At 36.2% G+C, this 20,463-nt stretch overlaps 1 protein-coding gene and 1 pseudogene across 1 annotated transcript; both read left to right on the forward strand.

Moving 5' to 3' along the window:
• Positions 1-6,387: 6,387 nt before the first annotated feature.
• On the forward strand, positions 6,388-9,778 carry LOC133734139 (nuclear pore complex protein NUP205-like). The gene is made up of 6 exons (XM_062161775.1): positions 6,388-7,555; positions 7,772-7,938; positions 8,118-8,234; positions 8,327-8,513; positions 8,752-8,920; positions 9,061-9,778. Exons 1-4 carry the CDS (start codon positions 7,483-7,485, stop codon positions 8,441-8,443), a joined length of 474 nt encoding a protein of 157 aa, XP_062017759.1. The 5' UTR covers positions 6,388-7,482; the 3' UTR covers positions 8,444-8,513; positions 8,752-8,920; positions 9,061-9,778.
• A 6,032-nt stretch (positions 9,779-15,810) lies between these two features.
• LOC133729694 (UDP-rhamnose/UDP-galactose transporter 2-like) lies at positions 15,811-19,157 on the forward strand (annotated as a pseudogene).
• The last annotated feature ends 1,306 nt before the right edge of the window (positions 19,158-20,463 follow it).

Below are 20,463 nucleotides of genomic sequence, written 5' to 3' on the forward strand. Positions count from 1 at the left end.
TTGTGCGGACAAGTAAGCAACATGTTTATGGGTTTGTTATTACAGTATAGCATTGCTTTCTTACAACATTTGAAGAGTTGACTCCACAGATGGGATGTTCCATTTTTATGCTTAATGCTGCCCAATTGATGGCTACAGTGCTAGATCTTGACCTTTTTTAGATTACATATTGCATAGAGGACTTTGGATGCATTTTGATTGACTCGATGTGTGTGTGTGTGTGTGTATACATACATACATATATATATATATATATATATATATATATATATATATATATATATATATATGTTATAAAGTAAGAAGAAGATGAAGAGAGAATAATTGGGAGGAAATAGAAGTGTTCTCATTCAGTCTCATTAGCCTCCTTTATATAGAGGTAGAGTTTACATCAAAGTACATAACTAATGAGTATTTACATGGACATCCACATAGATAATAATATTTACAACACTCCCCCTTGGATGTCCACCAATGAATGATAGTATTGGACGCGCTTATTGTTGCCTAGTTAAAAACCTTGCCAGGTAACAAAAACCCAGTGGGAGAAAAATAACCTTGGTCGAAGGACAAAAAGAGCACAACGCGCATATGTCCTAGGTGGCATACTTCTGGATGCTCCCCCTGATGAGAGTCTCCCCCTGATTGTTGCAAGCCTCAATTATGTATGCGATAAGCTACATGTATCATGTATAGTGGTTTGATGTGTCTAGCTATCACTGAGGTGAGACCATGTGTGCCTTGCATATAGGAGCTCATCACAAATTTTCATACCTGCAAAGTTAAAGCAATACTAACAAAGGTAGACAATATAATGAAATTGACACATTTAACTTTGAATAGTTTAAAACATTGAAAAATCATCATGGCATACCTAGCCATACATATCAATATCTTTATGTATTGATACGTCTCATCTAAGCTCTTCAAGAGCTCTAAATAATTCATAACTTTGCGAAAGTTAGATTAGAATATGTTGCAACACTATAATCATAATTCGAATTCGATTTCGTAGTCTTGTCATAGTACTCATCGAGGCAATTTGGGTCGCATTAGCTATAACGGAATGAGTACATATGAGCTAACTTAAGACTCTTTGATTCCATGAGTGAGCTTCAGGCTCTTTCAACCATTCATGGTCTTGCATTTTGAATCCTTCAAGGATTTGATAAGCAAAACGCTTATAATGACACTTTACTTTTGAGATTTTGCTTTTAGTAATGTGTCTTTAAGATCTTCATAATATACGATGACAATGTGCCATAAATCTCTCGTCAATACAATAACTATATGCAACACTGTACTTATAGAAAATTGTCATTCATATAAGGGAAGATATTCATAATCTCATGTCTCTATAAATAGACATTGTGTCATAGTGATTTATCTTCACTTTTGACAAATACCCTTTTATACCATGTAGGGTTAAAGGTCCAAGTATTTCATCACGTTTCAAATATTCAATTTCATTGAAATTGCCTCTTTCCAATTTGGCCAATAATATACTTTGTCGACATTCATAATGAAATGTGTCAATACAGCCCTTAATGATTTTTGGTAGCTACCAAATGTAAATTATCATCGATGATCATTAATCATAGATCCCACACATTCTTATATGCATGCATTAGCTATAATAAGCTTATTGATATTGGGTACCCATGCCACTTCTGGGGCATACATTGTCGCTTCTAGGACAATCATCTCTCATAGATGAATCACGTAGTGAATGTGGATCTTTTTACTTATAATCTCGTGTATGAGCATTTATAGGGCTTGTATAATCTTCCCTGTTTTGGGAGCTTAAAACTTTAGACTTGGTGGATATAATCCACACAAATTCATGCCGTTATTCAAATGATAGTAGTATTTCCTCCCCCTAACGGCGGGAAGACTGTCTTATTTTGACCATGCTCAAAAGATGCGTTCAAAAATCTATCACTTTCTTTGGAGTGAAGATGCTCATTGGTTGGTGGCGAACCCAAACCAAGATTTAGGTCAAAACATGCTTTATTCATCAGCATCAACCATATTGATTTATTATTGTATCACTAAGACACCATTTCCTAATGGCGTACCTACATCCTCTGTATGTGTAGCCATATTAGGAGCTGTGATATTGTTTAATGACATTCTCTTCAGGAGAACCATGTCAATTGGATACACTTGCTTCCCACAAATCAAATGGAGTCTACATTGTTTGTATTAATATGGTTGGTCTCAGGGACTTTAACCCAAGCAGATGGTCTTTGCATTTAGCATATAATTTTGTCACTAGCTTAGATATTTCCCAGAATCAAAATGAGACAGTGGATAAATATCTCACACCAATTCATATCGTTCTTCAGGAACAATCTTTCTCCCCCTCATTGCAGGAGGATTGTCTCATTAAAGTGACAACTTGCAAATATGCGGTAAATAAACAATCTGCTTATGAGTAAGATTAGCAGTCATCAAACTTGTAAGTGATTCCACGCAACATGGTAGACAAAAGATGATGTAATCGATCATGCCAAATAGTGTATTTGGTTCAATAGACTTCTAGTTTATGACATTACATATATGCCTCAATTTACTGTGAAAATTCGATACAGTATATATCTGATGGCATAAAGTCTTCTCCAACCATATAGGAAGCAATTAATGCAACAATATTTCAAATTCGGTAACATGATAGTAGCTCATTTGGAGCCATAAATCAAGATCTACAACTCATGATATGAGTGTTACCGTAGCTTGAGTAAACATCAATTGTGAAATATTGACAATTGGAATGGACCAAATTCATTTTGAACTGGTGGCCAAAATGATATACTCGAAATTTCGAGTTTAAACTTCAATCCATAATAAAAAGTAACTTTATCACGTGGAGAACCTCAAGTTCTATATCACATATAAATGTGTAGTCATAAAGAGGAGGGACTTCAGGCCCTCATATAATTGGAGATCCAAGAAACTTGAGGTTTCAATTTTTTTTCATTTTATAACAACCTCTTAAGGAACATCAGGTTCCTAGATAATCGGATTAAGACACATTTAGTTTCAATGGGAACTCAAGAGGTTACAATAAATCTAAGGAATAACACAATAGTGCTTTCAACTTTGCTTATTGTAAGCAAAAGACATAAGACATATGTGATGAATCACAATGTTCTTATTAGTCAATGCAATTTAATCTGAACAATGCCTTTTTGAAAGTGGCTTGAGAAAAATCCACCATATAGTATACCATAGACACACACCCATTTCTCAATTTCCTCACATGTGTGAATGCTAGGGCAGTATTTGCATTGACTCATGATTTCTCTCTTGCCATGATCCACTTCTGGTGGCATTTCATGGTGTAGCCATGTCAATAAGCTTTCTCACCATACAATGAGGCTATGATAGTGCGAGATTGTACATCTATGGTAATAATGTTATGTGCTCTTCTGGAGCCATTTGTTAAGGTCTTTAGGATCAGAAAAGCTTGTTACATAAGCTTAATTGTACAAAATATCAATAATTTCAGCGAATCATGAACATCTATTTGGTCACATCCAAGCCTTGATTTTTACTCAATTATATATGACACTTCAGGGTCTTGAGCAATTTACATATATCCAAAACTTCTAGTTTGGCATTTTATACTAGTCTTGGGAGGACCAATTTATAATGAACTTTAGGTTCATTTCAAATTCATTTTGAGCTTCTGGCCAAAGAAAAAGATGTACTCGAAATGTCGAGTTTAACTTCATGATCATAACTTTTAAGTGAGAAACTTCAGGTGCTCATCTAGTCGGTATGATCATTGAGGAACTTCAGGTCCTCATGTAATTAAGGATCAAGGAACTACAGGTTCTGATCTCTTTTAATTACAAAAGTCACGATCACAAATTTTGGGGTATACTCATACTCATTCGTCATATACCAACGGTTAAATATCTGCTTACTTTTAAATTGGTGTCAAAATAATCCCCTCAAAGCTTCAGGTTTGAGGTTGACCCAGATTAAAACTTTATGATAAATTGTCTATATATTCACTCGAGACTTATGGCTCGAGTCTGCACAATTAGAACTCCAAGTTCTAAGGTGGAGTGAACTTCTTGTACACTTATAAGATAACAATAAGAAAGTTTTAGGTAAGCATAAAAAGAAACGTATCAATTGACATACGAAAATTCACTCGAAATTTCTGGTTCGAATGTTTTTTATTATTAGAACTGCAGGTTCTAAGATTTCGTATGCTCAACTTCAAGTTCAAATAAATTTGATGCTCGAAACTTCAGGCTCGAGGTAATTAAATTGAAGTTTTGATTTCACTTTTTAACTAATTTTTATTTTGTACTCGAAGCTTCGGGTTCGAGTTTTTACTGTTCGAACTTCGGGTTCTACCATGGTACTTTGAACTTCTGGTTCAAATAATGTACACTCGAAATGTGGAGGTTCGAAATATCAGACTGCTGGTCCGTATATAAAAAAAATTACTTTAATGAAAGAAAAGAAATTAATAGAATGTGAGCAAATAAATAAAATAATAATGGAAACTTCTGGTTCCATTAATGAAGAGAATACACAGAACTTCTGGTCTGGTTCATGATAATCTTCTATCTCTCTTCAAATTGCACAAGAACGTAATATTGTCTTCTGGACAAATTCTCTTTATATAAAAAAAATGTATAGTCAAGAGGCTTCTGGCATTGACTTGGTGTCCATCCTCGAACTACAGCTTCTGGAATTTGAACCCCATTATCGAAAAAAAAAAAAAATTAGAGGAACTTCAGGCCCTCTTATAATTGGGGATTAAGATGAGTTTATATATTCGATTGTATAGCTCTGAGGATCTTCTGGCCCTCGTAATTGTATAAACTCTGAAGAGCTTCATGTCACAATTTTCCAATTTTCATTTCATGACCCTAGAGGAACTTCAGGTCCCCATATGATCATGCATCAAGCAACATGCGATTTTGATCATTGTATAATTCTGAGGAACTTCTGGCCATCGTTAAGCTTTGAGAAATTTCATGTCACAATTATCTATTATGCAACTCTTGAGGAACTTCAGGCCCTCAAATAATCAGATCCAGAAACGTGTAGTGTTGATCTCAAAGGATAACAAAATTCACAACGATAATAAATGTGAAAATATTATATTAATTCATAAGGTAAATGAGATCCATGTAGTCAATGAAAAACAAACTGACATACCTGGATTAGAGGGATTCATTGTTCAACCATGATATGATTAAATCATTAATTAAGGTAACACACTGATTGAATACCTTGATACACAATCAATACGTCATATGTGAATACAGGTAACACCATAATTGGTATGTGGCTTAAACATCCAAAATTCGCAGGTCAATTGTCCCTTCATACTCAACATCTGTGACATGCTCTATATACACAGATTCACATCAGCACATGAACAATTAATCTAATATTAAATTTGAAGGCATAAAGCCCATGAAAACAAGAGTTAGAGATCAAGTATTAATCATGCACAAATTCGAATGTATATATAAAATTGTAAAATTATAAAGATACAACAACATTCGTTAAAGCTTTCGATTGAGAAAGCTTTATATATATAGTCTGCATACCAACAATAATATTAGCAAATAAAAAATAAAAAAAAATTGTAATGGGCATAATTAAGTATAAGAAACAGTAGCCATCGATGCCCATGATTAATAGCTAGTGATGGTATGTAAAGGAAACATAGGTAATTATGAAAACCTAATGAGGTATGGCGGAACCTCAGTAATCAAGGACGTTTCATTGAACATGAACGCTAACGGGTCATCATGGTATCATGTATATCCAAGCAATTCGATATATAGACACACATATATATATAAGATCTACGGGTATACTCATATACTAGATAAAGAAGAACATGTAGATGATAAACCCAATAAAACAAATCATATGTATCATGCACTGAGCTATCGTTATTGATAATCCGAAGTTTTGATCAAACGAGTTTGCGATAAATAAAATCAATATACAAGATAAAACTCATAGATCAAAGTTATTGGTCAAAGCAATAGAATTGCACCATTAACCCCATGGATCATCATAGAGTTAAATAAAAACAAAATAGAGCAAAGCGTGCTGATAACGTGTTATAAAGTAAGAAGAAGATGAAGAGAGAATAATTGGGAGGAAATAGAAGTGTTCTCATTCAGTCTCATTAGCCTCCTTTATATAGAGGTAGAGTTTACATCAAAGTACATAACTAATGAGTATTTACATGGACATCCACATAGATAATAATATTTACAACAATATATATATATTTTGTGTTAAAGTAGTTTTCTGTTGTATTGGCTATATATAGCTTTTGTTGGAATCATATGTATTATATGCTTGTTTGAACAAAACCAAGGATAGTGACGGTACTAAGCAATGACTTTCCCATGCTGTCTTTTATTGAGACAGTTCATGTTAATATCCTTTTGTTATAGACTTATATCCTGTTTGCAGGTCCAAAGAATGTAAAGGATAAATTTCTCGTTTATAAATATAGTGCTTCTGAACTTAGTGGGACTAATGACACCATAAAATGGCAGGGATGTTCCATCCTTTATGTTGAATGATTTACTTCTGCTTCTCTTCTCGCAAACACGATTTTATGTGTATCCATTTATTAAGTAGTATGTTTTTGTCCATTTGTGTTTGCTATTCATATATTTCACGTTTTTTGCAGATTACATTCAGTCTTCTTTTTTCTTTCGTGATCGCTTTCGTACCAGACACTTTGAGTGTAGCACCTGATAAAGCATGTGTCGCGTCCCGGGTGCCTCCATTCGACATAAATTTCATGAAATTGTAAAAAAAAAAAAAAGATTGTGGTTTTTCCTTCTTATTGTTTATGAATTTTGTGTTTGGAAATTGCTGCTCATCATTTGAGCTTCAGGTAATGGCAGCCGGAATGATCCAAATCTTGAGGGCTTTGTCATTACCATAAGGCCGGCTTGGGATGTACACTTGATGTTAATACAAGATGCTCTTACCGGAAGGGATTCTATTTCAAGTGGTTCATCGAGTGATTTGGGTTATCTACAGTTGTGCTTGGAAGTGTTTTTTTTTTTTCAAAGAACGTCTTCCAGTTTATATTAGATAAAGTTCTTAAAACTGCAGCATTTGAGGTTGGTTCTTATGCTCTGTATTCCGTTTTTTTAATAGTTGCGTCAAATGCTTAACACGTTGCTTCATCTTCATGTCACCTAAATCCTAACCCCGGTGTATCGTATGTTACCCAAGTAGCCTTACATCTAGTCCCATTGAATAAGTCGGTTTTCTATGATTGGTTAATTGGCTGTTTGAGGCCATTTAGGGGATTGCTACTTTTTCTAGTGGATGGTGTCAAACGGGGTTAATCTACAGTATTGCATTTCCTACATTGTTTTCCTTTTGAATAGAAACAACCCTTTATTGTTTTTCATTGGCATTCCTGTAAGGATGGTGTAACATGTGCAGAATGATGAAGAGGATATGTGCAACGCCTATCTTCAAAAGTTGATCACCTATTCACCTGCTTCTTACTCACCCACTTGCCAGAGACAAGGTCAGTTGATATTTTTCATTCAGTATAAAGTCAATCTAGTTTGTATATTTTATGGTAAAAAAATTCATTCATCTCAGTTATTTCACAAGAAGAAAAAGAAGAAAACAGGGGTTCTGTTGAATTTCAAATATTTAGTTTCACCTACCTGTGTATTTGGATTATTTTGTTCTACCCCCTCCTTTCCAAAATTTAGTTTTCTGTTTCAACTCCTTTCAGGTCAAAGAATCAAAGAATTAAAGGAGAGGGCTACGAGCGTGCTTAGTCCATGCTGCCTGGTTGGGTCACATGAGCTTTCGCATGATAGTAACCAAACTGCACAAGCCTCTGAAAGTGGTCCTCTACCATTTGTCTCTCTTTTGGAGTTTGTGAGTGGAATTTATCGGGTAAGTTTGAACTAAAAATTAAATACCTGAGGGCTGAGGAACTGTCTAGTTTTGTATACTTTAGTTCAAGTTAATAGTTTATATGCTCTTTTATTTTATTTATTTTACCATCCATGGCTCTGCTTTTGCTTATCCATTGGACCTCATATTTACTTTCTTTTGTAAATAATTTTTTCCAGAAGGAGCCAGAGCAATTGTCTGGCAATGACGCCTTGTGGACATTTGTGAACTTTGCTGGAGAGGACGATACAAATTTTCAAACTCTTGTGGCTCTCTTGAATATGCTGAGTACCTTGGTATGAAGACGTACATGTTTGAGCTGTTTAATACTTGTAAGCATGCTTTGTCACGAAATAGTTTGATGTCCATGATCGTACTTTCATTTCAGGCTTCTAGTCAAGAAGGTGCTGCAACGGTTTGGGAGTTACTTCAGGGCAAAGTGTTTCGTTCTGTTGGGTGGAGCACCTTGTTTGATAGCTTGTCAATTTATAAAGAGAAGTTTTAAACAGTCCCTTGCTGGTGCCATGTTACTGGAACTCCCAGAGGATGATGCTTATTTGAATCTCCTTCAAAAGGTTTGTGTGCAAAAGCTTTTCTGATTAGGTGAAAATCAGCAGCAGACAAAGTCCATGACTTGTTTCAAACTTGTCTCTTTGGTCATGTTCAGTTTACTTCTACCTGTAGCCTTACCAACATGAACCTGCCATTGTTAGGTTGATACCTTTTAGCACTCTTCGCAGAGGATACAATGATACATCACAATCTTCTCATTGTTTTTATGTTGAAAGGAATAACTTTTTTTTATGTCTACAGGTTGTGGAAAATGGAAATCCCCTGGAACGAAATATTTGGAAGGATATAGTTTTCCAGACACTGTTTGTGCTTAGCTGTTAGAAATTTTGAGCATTAAGCTTTGCCAATTTTGTAAGGTCAGAAGAAGAACGACTTCATGGACTTTCCCCAGCAAAAGTAACGAGCTAATGTCAGTTAGAAGCCATATGTTCTATGTCTATCACCATTTAAATCACATACTCTCTGGAGTGGTGTTATTATATGCTTTTTTATTTTTTATTTTTTTGATCATGAAGCATCTGTTTTCTAATTGATTCATTGATTCTATAGGAGGTATATCACGATGGTGGAAATGTGCCGGGGAATAGAGATCAGTTAATAACCATGTTACTTCCACTAGTGGAACTTGTGCTGAATGTCTTCCTAAGCCATTTTCAGTATAGGTATGTAGGTATGGATCTTATATATCTTCTTCCTCCCCTTCCCCTGCCTTATTTTTTCAAGAGAAGGGTTGCTGGTGGCAGTATATGTAGAGCCTTGTAAGAGATTGTATCATATTTATGTAGATATTCCCATATGGACTTCAGTTCCGACCTCTAATTACTTGTGATTAGGAAAGGCTGCTGCCTGCTGGTACTAATGATTCATGACTATTTTGATTTCATTTTGTCCTTGAAGTATTGTTGGTATTGATTGGCAACTTTCTTTGGTTAATCTTACTTTTTCTTTGCAGTTCTTTGGCATCTTATCCCCCTGGTTCTTTGAAGACAATTACAAATGGTGCCAACTGTGGCCCGGTACAAGACATATCTTTGTAATCTCATTTAGACTTTAGAAAGACTGAGTTACTTAGTGAGGTCTACTAAGTATTATCTTTGTAATTTATTTACTAATGGATATTTAGTATAGTTTTATTTACTTCTGTTACAAAACTTACAGAATGATAATTACCTCTGTTCAAGATTCAAATGTAAGCTCCTTTAACCAGTGTAGCCCATCTTGCAGTTCAACTCATTTGATTCTAGCTAAACTAGATCCTACACTTTTGTTTTCTGACTTTTTCAATATATATATATATATATATATATTTTTTTTTTTTTTCCATACACACACACATATTAGTCTGTTTACTCACCTTACTAGCTGACATCATCATTTGGCTATTCAGGTTTAAAGCCGGCAGGAACATGGGAAGTTGATGGAACAGGATCGATAACTCGGGTTCCTTTTTCTATGTATCTTCTTTCTGGTAGTATCCTATTTCCATTCGTACCTTATTTTTCTTTTCTGAAAATCAGTTAACTTCTGTTATTACTGTCAGTTTTCTGTTAACTGTTACAACTTACAATACCCATGTATTTTCTTCTGCATTTTCTACAGCTTCTAATTGACAATATCAGTCGGACAGCTCCCAATATCACCCATTTGCCACTCAAATTTGATCTTGTCAGTCCTATTTCCAATTTATTATATCCTTCTAACATTTTATGGATGCATGTTTCAACTACTTTTTAAACATAACTGAACCCTCAAATGACTATCCTTTTTCTAATGTTTTTTGAGTGCATCTCCAAACTGTTCCTTACTAAACACTAATTGACTGCTTGCTTATCTATTTCATCGGCTTCACGTGTATTATACACTTCAGAAAACCATGCACACCAAAGTAAAACTCTTTTCGCTTTCCAAGATCTTTCATTACAATCAATTTGAATTTTACAATGAAAATGCTCCCTTCTTATGACTTATATTTTTTCCTCTATTTGTGAATCTTCAGGTAATAATAGATGCTACTCAAGGAAGTGAACTTGGGAAGATAATATTACTCTATGTTTTGGATGCAATCATCTGTGTAGATCATGAGAGATATTTCCTGGACCAACTTCAAAGCAGGGGGTTTCCTATGATCATGTCCTATGAACATCAGCAGGTATCAGGTGCTTGTTTAATCAACTAAGTCAACTCTGATAGTTTGTTGGCTAGACATCAATAAAAATAAGAGAAAATTAGAAAAAAACCCAAAAAATGAGGCTCATTTTAAGAGAAACCCAATCATATGTTTTCTTTTAATCTACACCCATTCATATAATTAAACCTACCGTATAGGTTTTAAGTCTATAATTAAGTTTTTCTCTCATTTTTTTAGTTTGACTATTTTACCCTTCTCGTCGAAAAAGGAAAATATTCCTCAAATATAGGTGTTTTTTTAAATTTAAATATGGCATCAGTTATAAACACAAATTAGAATTTAATACCATCAATTTATTTTTCCTGATTTAAAAACGATTAATTGCCTTAATTATTGTATATCTCTTCCTTTCTGATTTGACCTATATATTTTCCATTTTTTAGTAGATATGTTTTTGTAGATAATCCTATTATTAAATATGTCAACGTGATTAATTGCCTTAATTATTGTATGTAACTAATGTCATATTTTAGGAGATATGTTTGTGTAGATATTCCTTATTTAAAAAGATTAATTGCCTTAATTATTGTATATCTCTTCCTTTCATATTTGATCTTTATATTTGCCATTTTTAAGTAGATGTGGTTGTGTAGATATTCCTATTAGATTTCGTAGATAATTTCTCAATCTGATTAAACATCCTTTTGTGGAGGTATTCTTATCATGTAGTGATTAAACATCCTCTCATCAAGGTATGTCATTTTGCTTTTCTTTTTTTCCCTTTTTTTGAATGAAATTTGATTCCCCATTCCAATAGGCGTAGGTATAGAATCAATATTCCATGTTCATTAATTTTCCATAATAGGGTCCATGTTATTCATCTAGAGCGACTCATGAACTTTCACCGTCCAGGCTTTTTAATCTTTTCTTTATTCCTCTACCATTTAATGGATAGCAAAATTGAGAGATAACTACTTAATGGATGAGGTACTCAAAGTGTACTAGGAATTTTTGGGGGAAGTGGTAAAAATCTGACACATAAGAATTGCTACTATCTATGGTTAATAGTGAGTACGACGGAGGAAAAAAATTACTCTGCTAACTGTTTCCAATAATTAAGGACGACTCCATTTTAATATGGGAGTCAGATTGTAGCTTCCTAACATTTTTAGATGATATGATTATAGGGAGATTACCATTGGAAGAAATTAATATTAACATGAGGCCGTTAGGAGTTTTAGTCTTTTATACTATTTCTTGGGAGAATTTGTTCTTGATGATATATTATAAATACCATTATGAAATCTTCTTGACCAATAAGAGTCATGCAGTTTAATACTTGAATTCGAGTATTAAACTGCATGACTCTTCTTTGACCTTTGTGGCTTTAATGAAATCCTCTTCTTTGACCAAAAAAAAAAAAGTTTAATACTAGAATTGAATCATGTGCATGTTGATATGGTCTTCATGATAAAAGGTCTTGTCAAATTCCTATAATAGTATTTTTGGTGCTGGATTGTGTTTCTTACAGAAATTTATAATTTTGCAAATGTATGGTGCCTTTTCTGTACAGAGCTCCACGATGGGCTAGCGTCAATCTCGGGATCTTTATATGCATGAAGTCTTCGGGTACACATATCAAAGGTGGCATATGTTCGTCCTATTTATATATGGAACTTCATTGCATATCCATAGTACTTCTATGTGCTTTCCCTCTAGCTGTGCTATATGCTCTATATAATTATTTTGATTTTGATTTTGATTTTGATGTTGATGCAGGTAAACCAAAAACATTCTTGATTTTGATGGCTTCTAGAGCAGATTGCATTTATCCAATATAAGTATTTATGTTATTCCATGGGCTCTTTAGTCTGATGGAAGTCGAGTTTAAAATTGTTATGCAATTACTGAAGAGTTATTTTGGTTCCTTATTGCTGCTAGCTGTGAGAAATGAGAAATCAAACAGTTACTGGAAGCAGAGTCGCCTCCTAATTATGACAGTTGGAATTGAGAATTTCATCCGTGCAAAGTATGAATTACATTGGTTTTTGGTTTACAGTATTGGTTTTTTTGTGTGTTATGCAATACTAGTTATTCATTATGGTTCATATTCTGGGCCTAGGTGTTTGGGTGCTCATGTCATCCATTAGGTATGAATCAAAGAAATGGGTTCCCAGGGATGGCAAACTAAAATCACCGCCGAGGGTGACTGAGCAGAAAACCTCTGTTTGTAGAGCAAGGCGTGAAATTAGAAGTAAGCATGCATTGTGATGTCAAAGATATTGAACGGTCTCATGAGGAGCAGAAAGGTGCATACAGCTGGTAGAATAAACAGCACACCTAAGCAGGTACATATTATTGTTCATTTGCCCATTTCTCAGTGCTTCTTGTTTTAGTGTGTCCTGATTTATGGTCTTGATGGACAGGTTAGTGATGATTTGAAACGGAAAAGCTTTGAGAAGAAATCACAATTGAAGCAAGTCAAAAACCACGAGAGCTGAACCAGCAAGTCAGGGAGCTAGTGCTACTTCAATTTGCGCACAGTGGATTATATATGCTACTGATTTGTTCAATATATATATATATATATATATATATATATATATATATATGCTCTCCATGGAGGACTCAAGATTGATTGATTTTGTCTGCAAGTTTACAACCTGCCCCCCAAGGTATTCAGTTGGCCACTCAAAAGGGGTGAAGCATTGGCCAACAAGTTCTTAGCAACCTGACGCCGCCTAATCTACAATATTAGAGTGGTGGTGCTTACGAAAGAGTTTGCTTATAGCTACTGTTGTCCGTCTGAAATCTTATCTCTTATGTTGTTTTCTTGTGCCAGATTGGGAACGGCTATAATGCACGTCCAATAGGCATGCAGTTTGTTAAGTCTGAATCATCAATTGAGTCAGATCCCCTAGATTAATCTGTTCATAACTTGTAATCCCCTAGATTAATCACCCATAAATTAATCCCCTAAATTAATTCCTTAGATTAATATCCTAGATTAATCTGTTCATAACTTGTAATCCCCTAGATTAATCACCCATAAATTAATCCCCTAAATTAATTCCTTAGATTAATATCCTAGATTAATCTGTTCATAATTGTAATTATTTTTCACCTTAGCTTCAAGCATTATTGTGCCCTATATATTTGTTCATCGTAAACCTTATCAGATCAAGGAGAATAATTTTCTACACAGTTTCTTACTTGACATCGAAGTACAAATTATTAAAAGTAGCTGGTGTGCGTGCTTGAAATTTTTCATAAGACCTGGTTGATCAATGGTTTATATTGTGTATGAGACCTTTCATGAAAGCGATGAAACTATGATAAATTTACGCTCACGGGGCTGGTGTTGGTCGTGGCAGCCTGCGATGGGAACAGATCTGGGAGCAATATCTGGCCCCCCACTTCGGGCAAGTGGTATCGTATAGATAGAGAGAATCAATCTTGCATCCCCTTAAAAAAATTGATTTGAAATAGTGTCCACAGTCCACTCTCTGTGTGCAGTAACAACTAATTAGTGTAGCCACCCTAGTGTTAGAAGGCAAAGAAAATTGGAGAGAAAACTTTAAAAGTAGAAGGCCTTTGATCCCATTTGTCTAACCTTATATCACCCTCCCTGGCCTCCATCTCGTTCACAGGTCAAACGGACACTTCTTATCCCCACAATAAATTTCTCTAAATTAGTGACGCACCATTGCAAAGCCATGAATTCATCCTTTTTTTTTAATTATTATTTATTTATTTATTTTGCTATTGTTTTTTTTTGTTTTGGCTAGAGCCTCCAATTTGTTCCTGGTAGATGTTTTGCTTTGATCAACCCGCTGACGAGTGTGGGGAAAAACATTAAAAGCCAAAAAGTTTTGGCTAGCAAATATAGCTTTATTGAACGTCTCCAAATCACTAAAACTCAAAGCGCAATTTCTCCCATATGCACCAATGCATCCCCTTTTTTATCTCCACCCGTTCCCCACCAAAACCTGGTAGTTTTGGCAATATAAAGACACTCATCGTATACTTACCAAAAAAAAAAAAGACAGTCATCGTATGAGGGGTATTGCCCGGGCCACTGCTTTCACTAAAAAATCATCTTCCCTGCTTTTGAGCCTTTGAGGGAAATTTTGCTATGCCAATTCTCCAAGTGGTGATCTAATCTTCTCCTTGGCAGTCTATCACTGTCACGGTCGCCTCTCATTAGGTTCAATTTAAATGTACTTAAATTATTATGCATGAAACTAAGGGAAGAAAAAGAAGAAGAATGGTGAGCTAGCTACTTATTATTATACGTGTACTAAGTTTCACTCCAAGGTTAAATACCAAAAGAAAAAGAGAAAAGTTTCACTCATCCTCTGTGATGATTCCTCACCCAAGTGGTGTTTTGTTTTCCTTGTTTTCCTCTTCTTTTGCCTCTGATTATTGTCCTTACTGTTCAAATCGGTTTTTAGATCTTAGATCTGAATCTCTAAGATCTAGTCTCAGATTTGTTCTCATGGTCATTTTCAGTTTTTGTTCTGCCTTTGCTCCTCAAGATGTCCAAACCGTGAACAAATCTCTTTCTTCTTGTCTACCTTGCCCTGCCATGGAAGAGTTCGCACTCCTCTTCAACCACCTCTTCAGATCTCAGGTTTGTTTGCTAAGATCTATTTTGGTTTGGTTGTTGTTATCCTTTTATGCGAGATCTTCTCGTAAGCGGTCAATTGGAGAATGCATTGCACCTCTGCCGACCACCCCTGGTTACCAACCGTCGCTCATGATTTCCGTCAGAGCTCCGGTGTCGAATCTGCTATGGCGGCTACAAGGTGGAGATGAAGAAGAAGCTTTGAATACGATTTGGGTTTTTTTGGACTGCTTAGGCCTTTATGTTTTCGGATGTTTCTTTTTTGTTTTTGGATTTCTCTAGTCTTGCTTGTTCTGGCTGTTGACTTGTGAATCATGCTTTGCAGACTTGTCTGTATTGGGCTGTGTCCCTTGTACTGTTGTTTGGCTTTGAGCCTTGTTAATTGATGCTACCTTTCGACCAAAAAAAAAAAAAGCGGAGCTAAGGTTCTAAAAATATAATACACCCCCGGCCCACTTCCTTCTCTATGATGGGACTAGGACTCCCCTAAGAAAACTAAAAGGGCCCAACCCAAGACCGTGTGTCCCAGTATATAAAGGCATCGTTAGCTATAACGAACCCTAAACTCCAGAAAAATTCCCAATTCTCTTATTGTCGCAATCATGGCATGGTCCAACAACGCGGTCTTTGCTCTCCAAGGCTCCTTTTTCGCATTCGGGATTTTAGCCAACGCTGTATTCTGCACACAATTCAGTCGAAACGTGCTAAAAGGCTGGCTAGATATGAACGAGCGAGATCTGAGAGGAGGAGGTCGGTTAGAGAAAGATAGATGAGATCAGATCTCAGATATCTTGTATTTCCTTGTTTTTTTTTTTTTTTCCAGATTACTGATATAATTCTTTTTGAGTCTTTCATCGTTAGCAATCTTCTTTGATTGCAGCGTTTGTTTCATCGGATACGGAGGGTAGATAGGAAAATTTAAATCTAATCTGGTAACTAATCATGTTTGGCCGTCTAGATAATTTGCAACCGGATTTTTCAAATCTTATCAGGTATGGATTAGCAATCTGGTTAGAAAGGTGAGATATCATATAATTTATCCAACTAGAAAAGCCTCCAAATATCCAGCTTCAACCACGATAGAACTGAACCTCTGCCTCCAGCTTCTCCCCTCTCACAATCTTCCTCCATCTTCATCTTCTTCTATTTTCTTCTTTTCTGGTATTCCACCGCCGTTATGAAACGTATTCCGATCATCGAATTCGTGAGCTGATGAGTTTGGATTCACCGCTCTACGTGGATTCTTCCTCTAGATCTAATTTTGTCGAAGCTTCATGTAGATTCATCTGATCTGATGGGTGTGGGTAGATCTTCAAGATCTCAGACTTGCAGTGGAATGGAGATGGCCGGTGATGAACGAAAGCTATGGTTCCGCACCGGCGAGCTGTGGATGCTAAGTGCGATGGAGGCCATGAGAGAGAGAGAGAGAGAGCAGTGGTGGTGGGATGTATGGTCTAGGTTGTTGACCGGCGATGAGAGAGCAGTGGTGACTAAGACGGCCGGCGGTGATGTCTGAGCTGATTTTATTTCTTTTATTATTTATTTTTAAATTTTGTCACATATCCTTATCCAATTTTTTATCAAACAACGATTAGCTATCTTAACCTCTTACAAATCCAATCCTATTCAAACAGGTTAACTAATCTAATCCTATCTTGTGTACCAAACGTGTTGGTCCGATTAATTTTGTGTTAAATGTCCCAAGTCTTTACATATTCATTTGTTAATCAACTGTTTCTATTTTCATTTTTTTTTTATTCTCTTCAACGTGTTTCTATTTCAACATTGAGGATATGACTCTTATGTGACATTAACTTCTTTGTCTTACATTTGGTTTTTGATTGATTTGCAGCGTTGGATATCCGTAAGCTTCGCAAATGAACCCGAGTACTTCTGGCTTGATGTAATTATAACTACCTAAGTGTTGTGGGGATATCTCATGGCTTAGTTTAGACTGTTCTGTTTTGTACCTTAATTTTATGGGAATGTTGTGTAAGACAGTAAACTTGTCTGGATAAGTATCAAAATCTATCTGATGTTTGGTTTAATTTAGTTTTTTTTTTTGTTCCTTTTCTTTTTGGTTTGGTGTATTTTTACATATGCAGAAGATATTTACAATCGATATTAATATGAAGGGTATATATCTCTCTTTCTGGGCCGGAGGTGAGAGCATAGCCTGCACTCTGTCTCTACCTCCCTTTATTTTATAGATAGATTGGGAAAAAAGGCGAGAGGGAGGGAGGGAGGTTTTTGTTGATCAGCTTGTTTTGAGAGTTCCCGATGTGGGAGCATGGGGTATGAAACTATGAATATTGTGAGCTCCATTGGCATTATCATGGCCAACAAGCAACATATGCCTCTTTGCTTTTGGTTTTGCTACAACTTTGACTGAGAGCCACTTCTCTGTTACTGCATTGGTTGGTTTCATATCGAATGCATCTGGGTACTCAGCATCGAAACATGTTCCTCTTTGGGAACTTATTTGGTTCTCACTTGTAGCCAATGCCTCAATTACAGGGATGAACTTGAGTCTCATGCTTAACTCTGTCGGCTTTTATCAGATATCGAAGTTGAGCATGATTCCGGTGGTCTCTGTGATGGAGTGGATTATCCACGGTAAAAATTTCTCAAGGGAAGTCAAGAACTCAAGATTGCTGTGGCAGTGGTGATAATAGGTGTGGGCATATGTACCGTCACCGATGTTAAAGTTAATGCCAAAGGTTTTCTCTGTGCTTCTGTGGCCATCTTGTGTACATCATTACAACAAATTTCAATAGTTTCATTACAGAAGAAATACTCAGTAGGCTCTTTTGATTGCTCAGAAAGACGGCTCCAATTCAAGCTATCTCCCTTCTCATTCTTGGTCCATTTGTTGTTTACTTTCTTACTGGAAAACTTTTAACAGATTACAAGATGACATCTGGTGCATTTGCATTCATAATGCTCTCTTGCTCCCTAGCAGTATTCTGCAACATCAGTCGGTACCTCTGCATCGGAAGATTCTCAGCCGTGTCATTCCAGGTTTTATTCATTTTAGGCCACATGAAGACTGTCTGTGTCTTGACATTGGGGTGGCTTCTCTTTGATTCAGCGCTCACATTTAAGAACTTGATGGGAATGGCTCTTGATTTGTCGGCATTATAGTTTACAGTTGGGTTGGAGGCTGAGAAGCAAACCAGGACATCCCTGCTAAGCACTCTCACAAAAGATCTGAAACCATTGAATGAGGGAATTGCGGAAATCCCATTGAATGGTGATGCATGATTCTATTAAAATGTCGGGCGTGGGGATGAGCCTCCCAGCTTGGCTAGGTTTCAAAAAAGTTACCATCATCTTAGAATCAATATTGATATGAAAAAGATATAACTCTATATTTTCCTTTGAAGAAAAATGACTAATTACAGCCAGGAGATGTAGAAACTAGAAACCACATCAACTGGAAAGGTTATGGAGAAAAAAAAAAAAAAAAAACACAAATTGCTACTATGCGGGAAATAAACTTAACAGCAGTACTGGACGGATGAAATATCACACACCTGCCGCAATTTTACAATAGAAATATAAGTTCGTTGAAACTATTTGAGTAGTGTCAATGGAATATGGGCTCTAGCTGCTGGTTATTAGATGGGCTTTAGCTGCTGGTTATTAGAGATCATACCCCAAAAAGGTTAATATTGTTGTAAAAGGAACATAGAAAGTGTTTCAGAAAATGGAGAGAGCTTTGCTTCTAAGAACTTGAGAGAGAGAGAGAGTTTAGATGCAGATAATAAGTGTAGTATTTTCTGTTTTTCATCTTCTTCCATGTATGAGAAATGGACTACATATGTAGTGGAAGACAAGGAACATATAGCCTAAAGTCCTCCATAAAACAAGGACCCTTAAAGTCCTCCTTAAAACATGGATCCCCTAAAACTAGGAGAGAGAAAAGCATCTTCTAATATACAACAATTTACATGATATAGCCATAATAGTTTACAACACTCCCCCTTGGATATTTCATGTCAATAGTGTTGCTTAGGTTGTGCGCTTCTAAGTTGCCTCATCAAAAACCTTGCCAAGTAATAAAAACCCTGTGGGAAAAAACAACCTTGGTCGAAGGAAAAAAAGAGCACAACGCGCATGAGTGTGGAGTAGTAATATCACAGCTTCGGAGATAAGTGGAGTCTTCTTATTAGCACCATAAGTAGGTAGTATGTCTACGAGAGGGATGCATTTAGATTTGCTACACCAAAACCTTGCCCGGTAAACCCAGTGGGAAAAACCCGTGGTCGAAGGGAAAAGATGAGCAAATGCATATATATTGAATCAAAACATCTTCAGGATGTAGTATAAGTGGAGCGACCATGCTAAAGATGTGCCTCGTTAAAACCTTGCCAGGTATAAAACCCAGTGGGACAAAATAACCCTGGACGAAGGACAAAAGAGTACACGATGGTCAAGTGGGTATGCTTCTGGATACTCCCCCTGATTTCAACTCCCCCTGAAAATACATGTTAGGTAATTCAGATAATTTACGTAGACCAATACCTTGTACATGCTTCTGGAATGTAGACTTTGGTAGTGACTTAGTGAAGAGGTCTGCACGATTGTCTTCAGATCGAATCTGCTTGACTTTAATTTTCTGATGCTTCTATTGTTGCTGATTGAAGAAGAACTTTGGTGCAATATGTTTGGTGTTGTCTCCTTTGATGAAACCCGTCTTCATTTGCTTGATGCAAGCAGCATTATCCTCGTGGATAGTGGTTGGTTCATCAATGGTGGAATGCAGCCCACATGTGCTTTGTGATGGCTCTCAACCATATACATTCACGTACTGCTTCGTGAAGAGCTAGAATCTCAACATGATTCAAAGAGATAGCAACAAGGGTCTGTTTTGTAGACCTCCAAGAAATTGCAGTATTCCCAATGGCAAAGACATAACCAGTTGGGGAACGCGCCTTGTGCGGGTTGATAGATAGTCTGTATCAGCATATACAACAAGGCGAGCATCATTCTGAGGATCAAGTGGGTTTGATCCATTCCTTGATGCATAGGGATAGAATAAGCCCATGTTCGCCGTACCTCTACGGTAGCGAAAAATGTCTTTTATGCCATTCCAGTGGCGGCGTGTTGGCGCAGAGCTATATCTAGCTAACAAGTTCATATCGAAAGAGATGTTCTGTCTAGGGCATTGAGCCAAGTATAATAATGCTCCTAT

Source organism: Rosa rugosa, chromosome 2, assembly GCF_958449725.1.
Source record: "Rosa rugosa chromosome 2, drRosRugo1.1, whole genome shotgun sequence".
NCBI lineage: Eukaryota > Viridiplantae > Streptophyta > Magnoliopsida > Rosales > Rosaceae > Rosa > Rosa rugosa.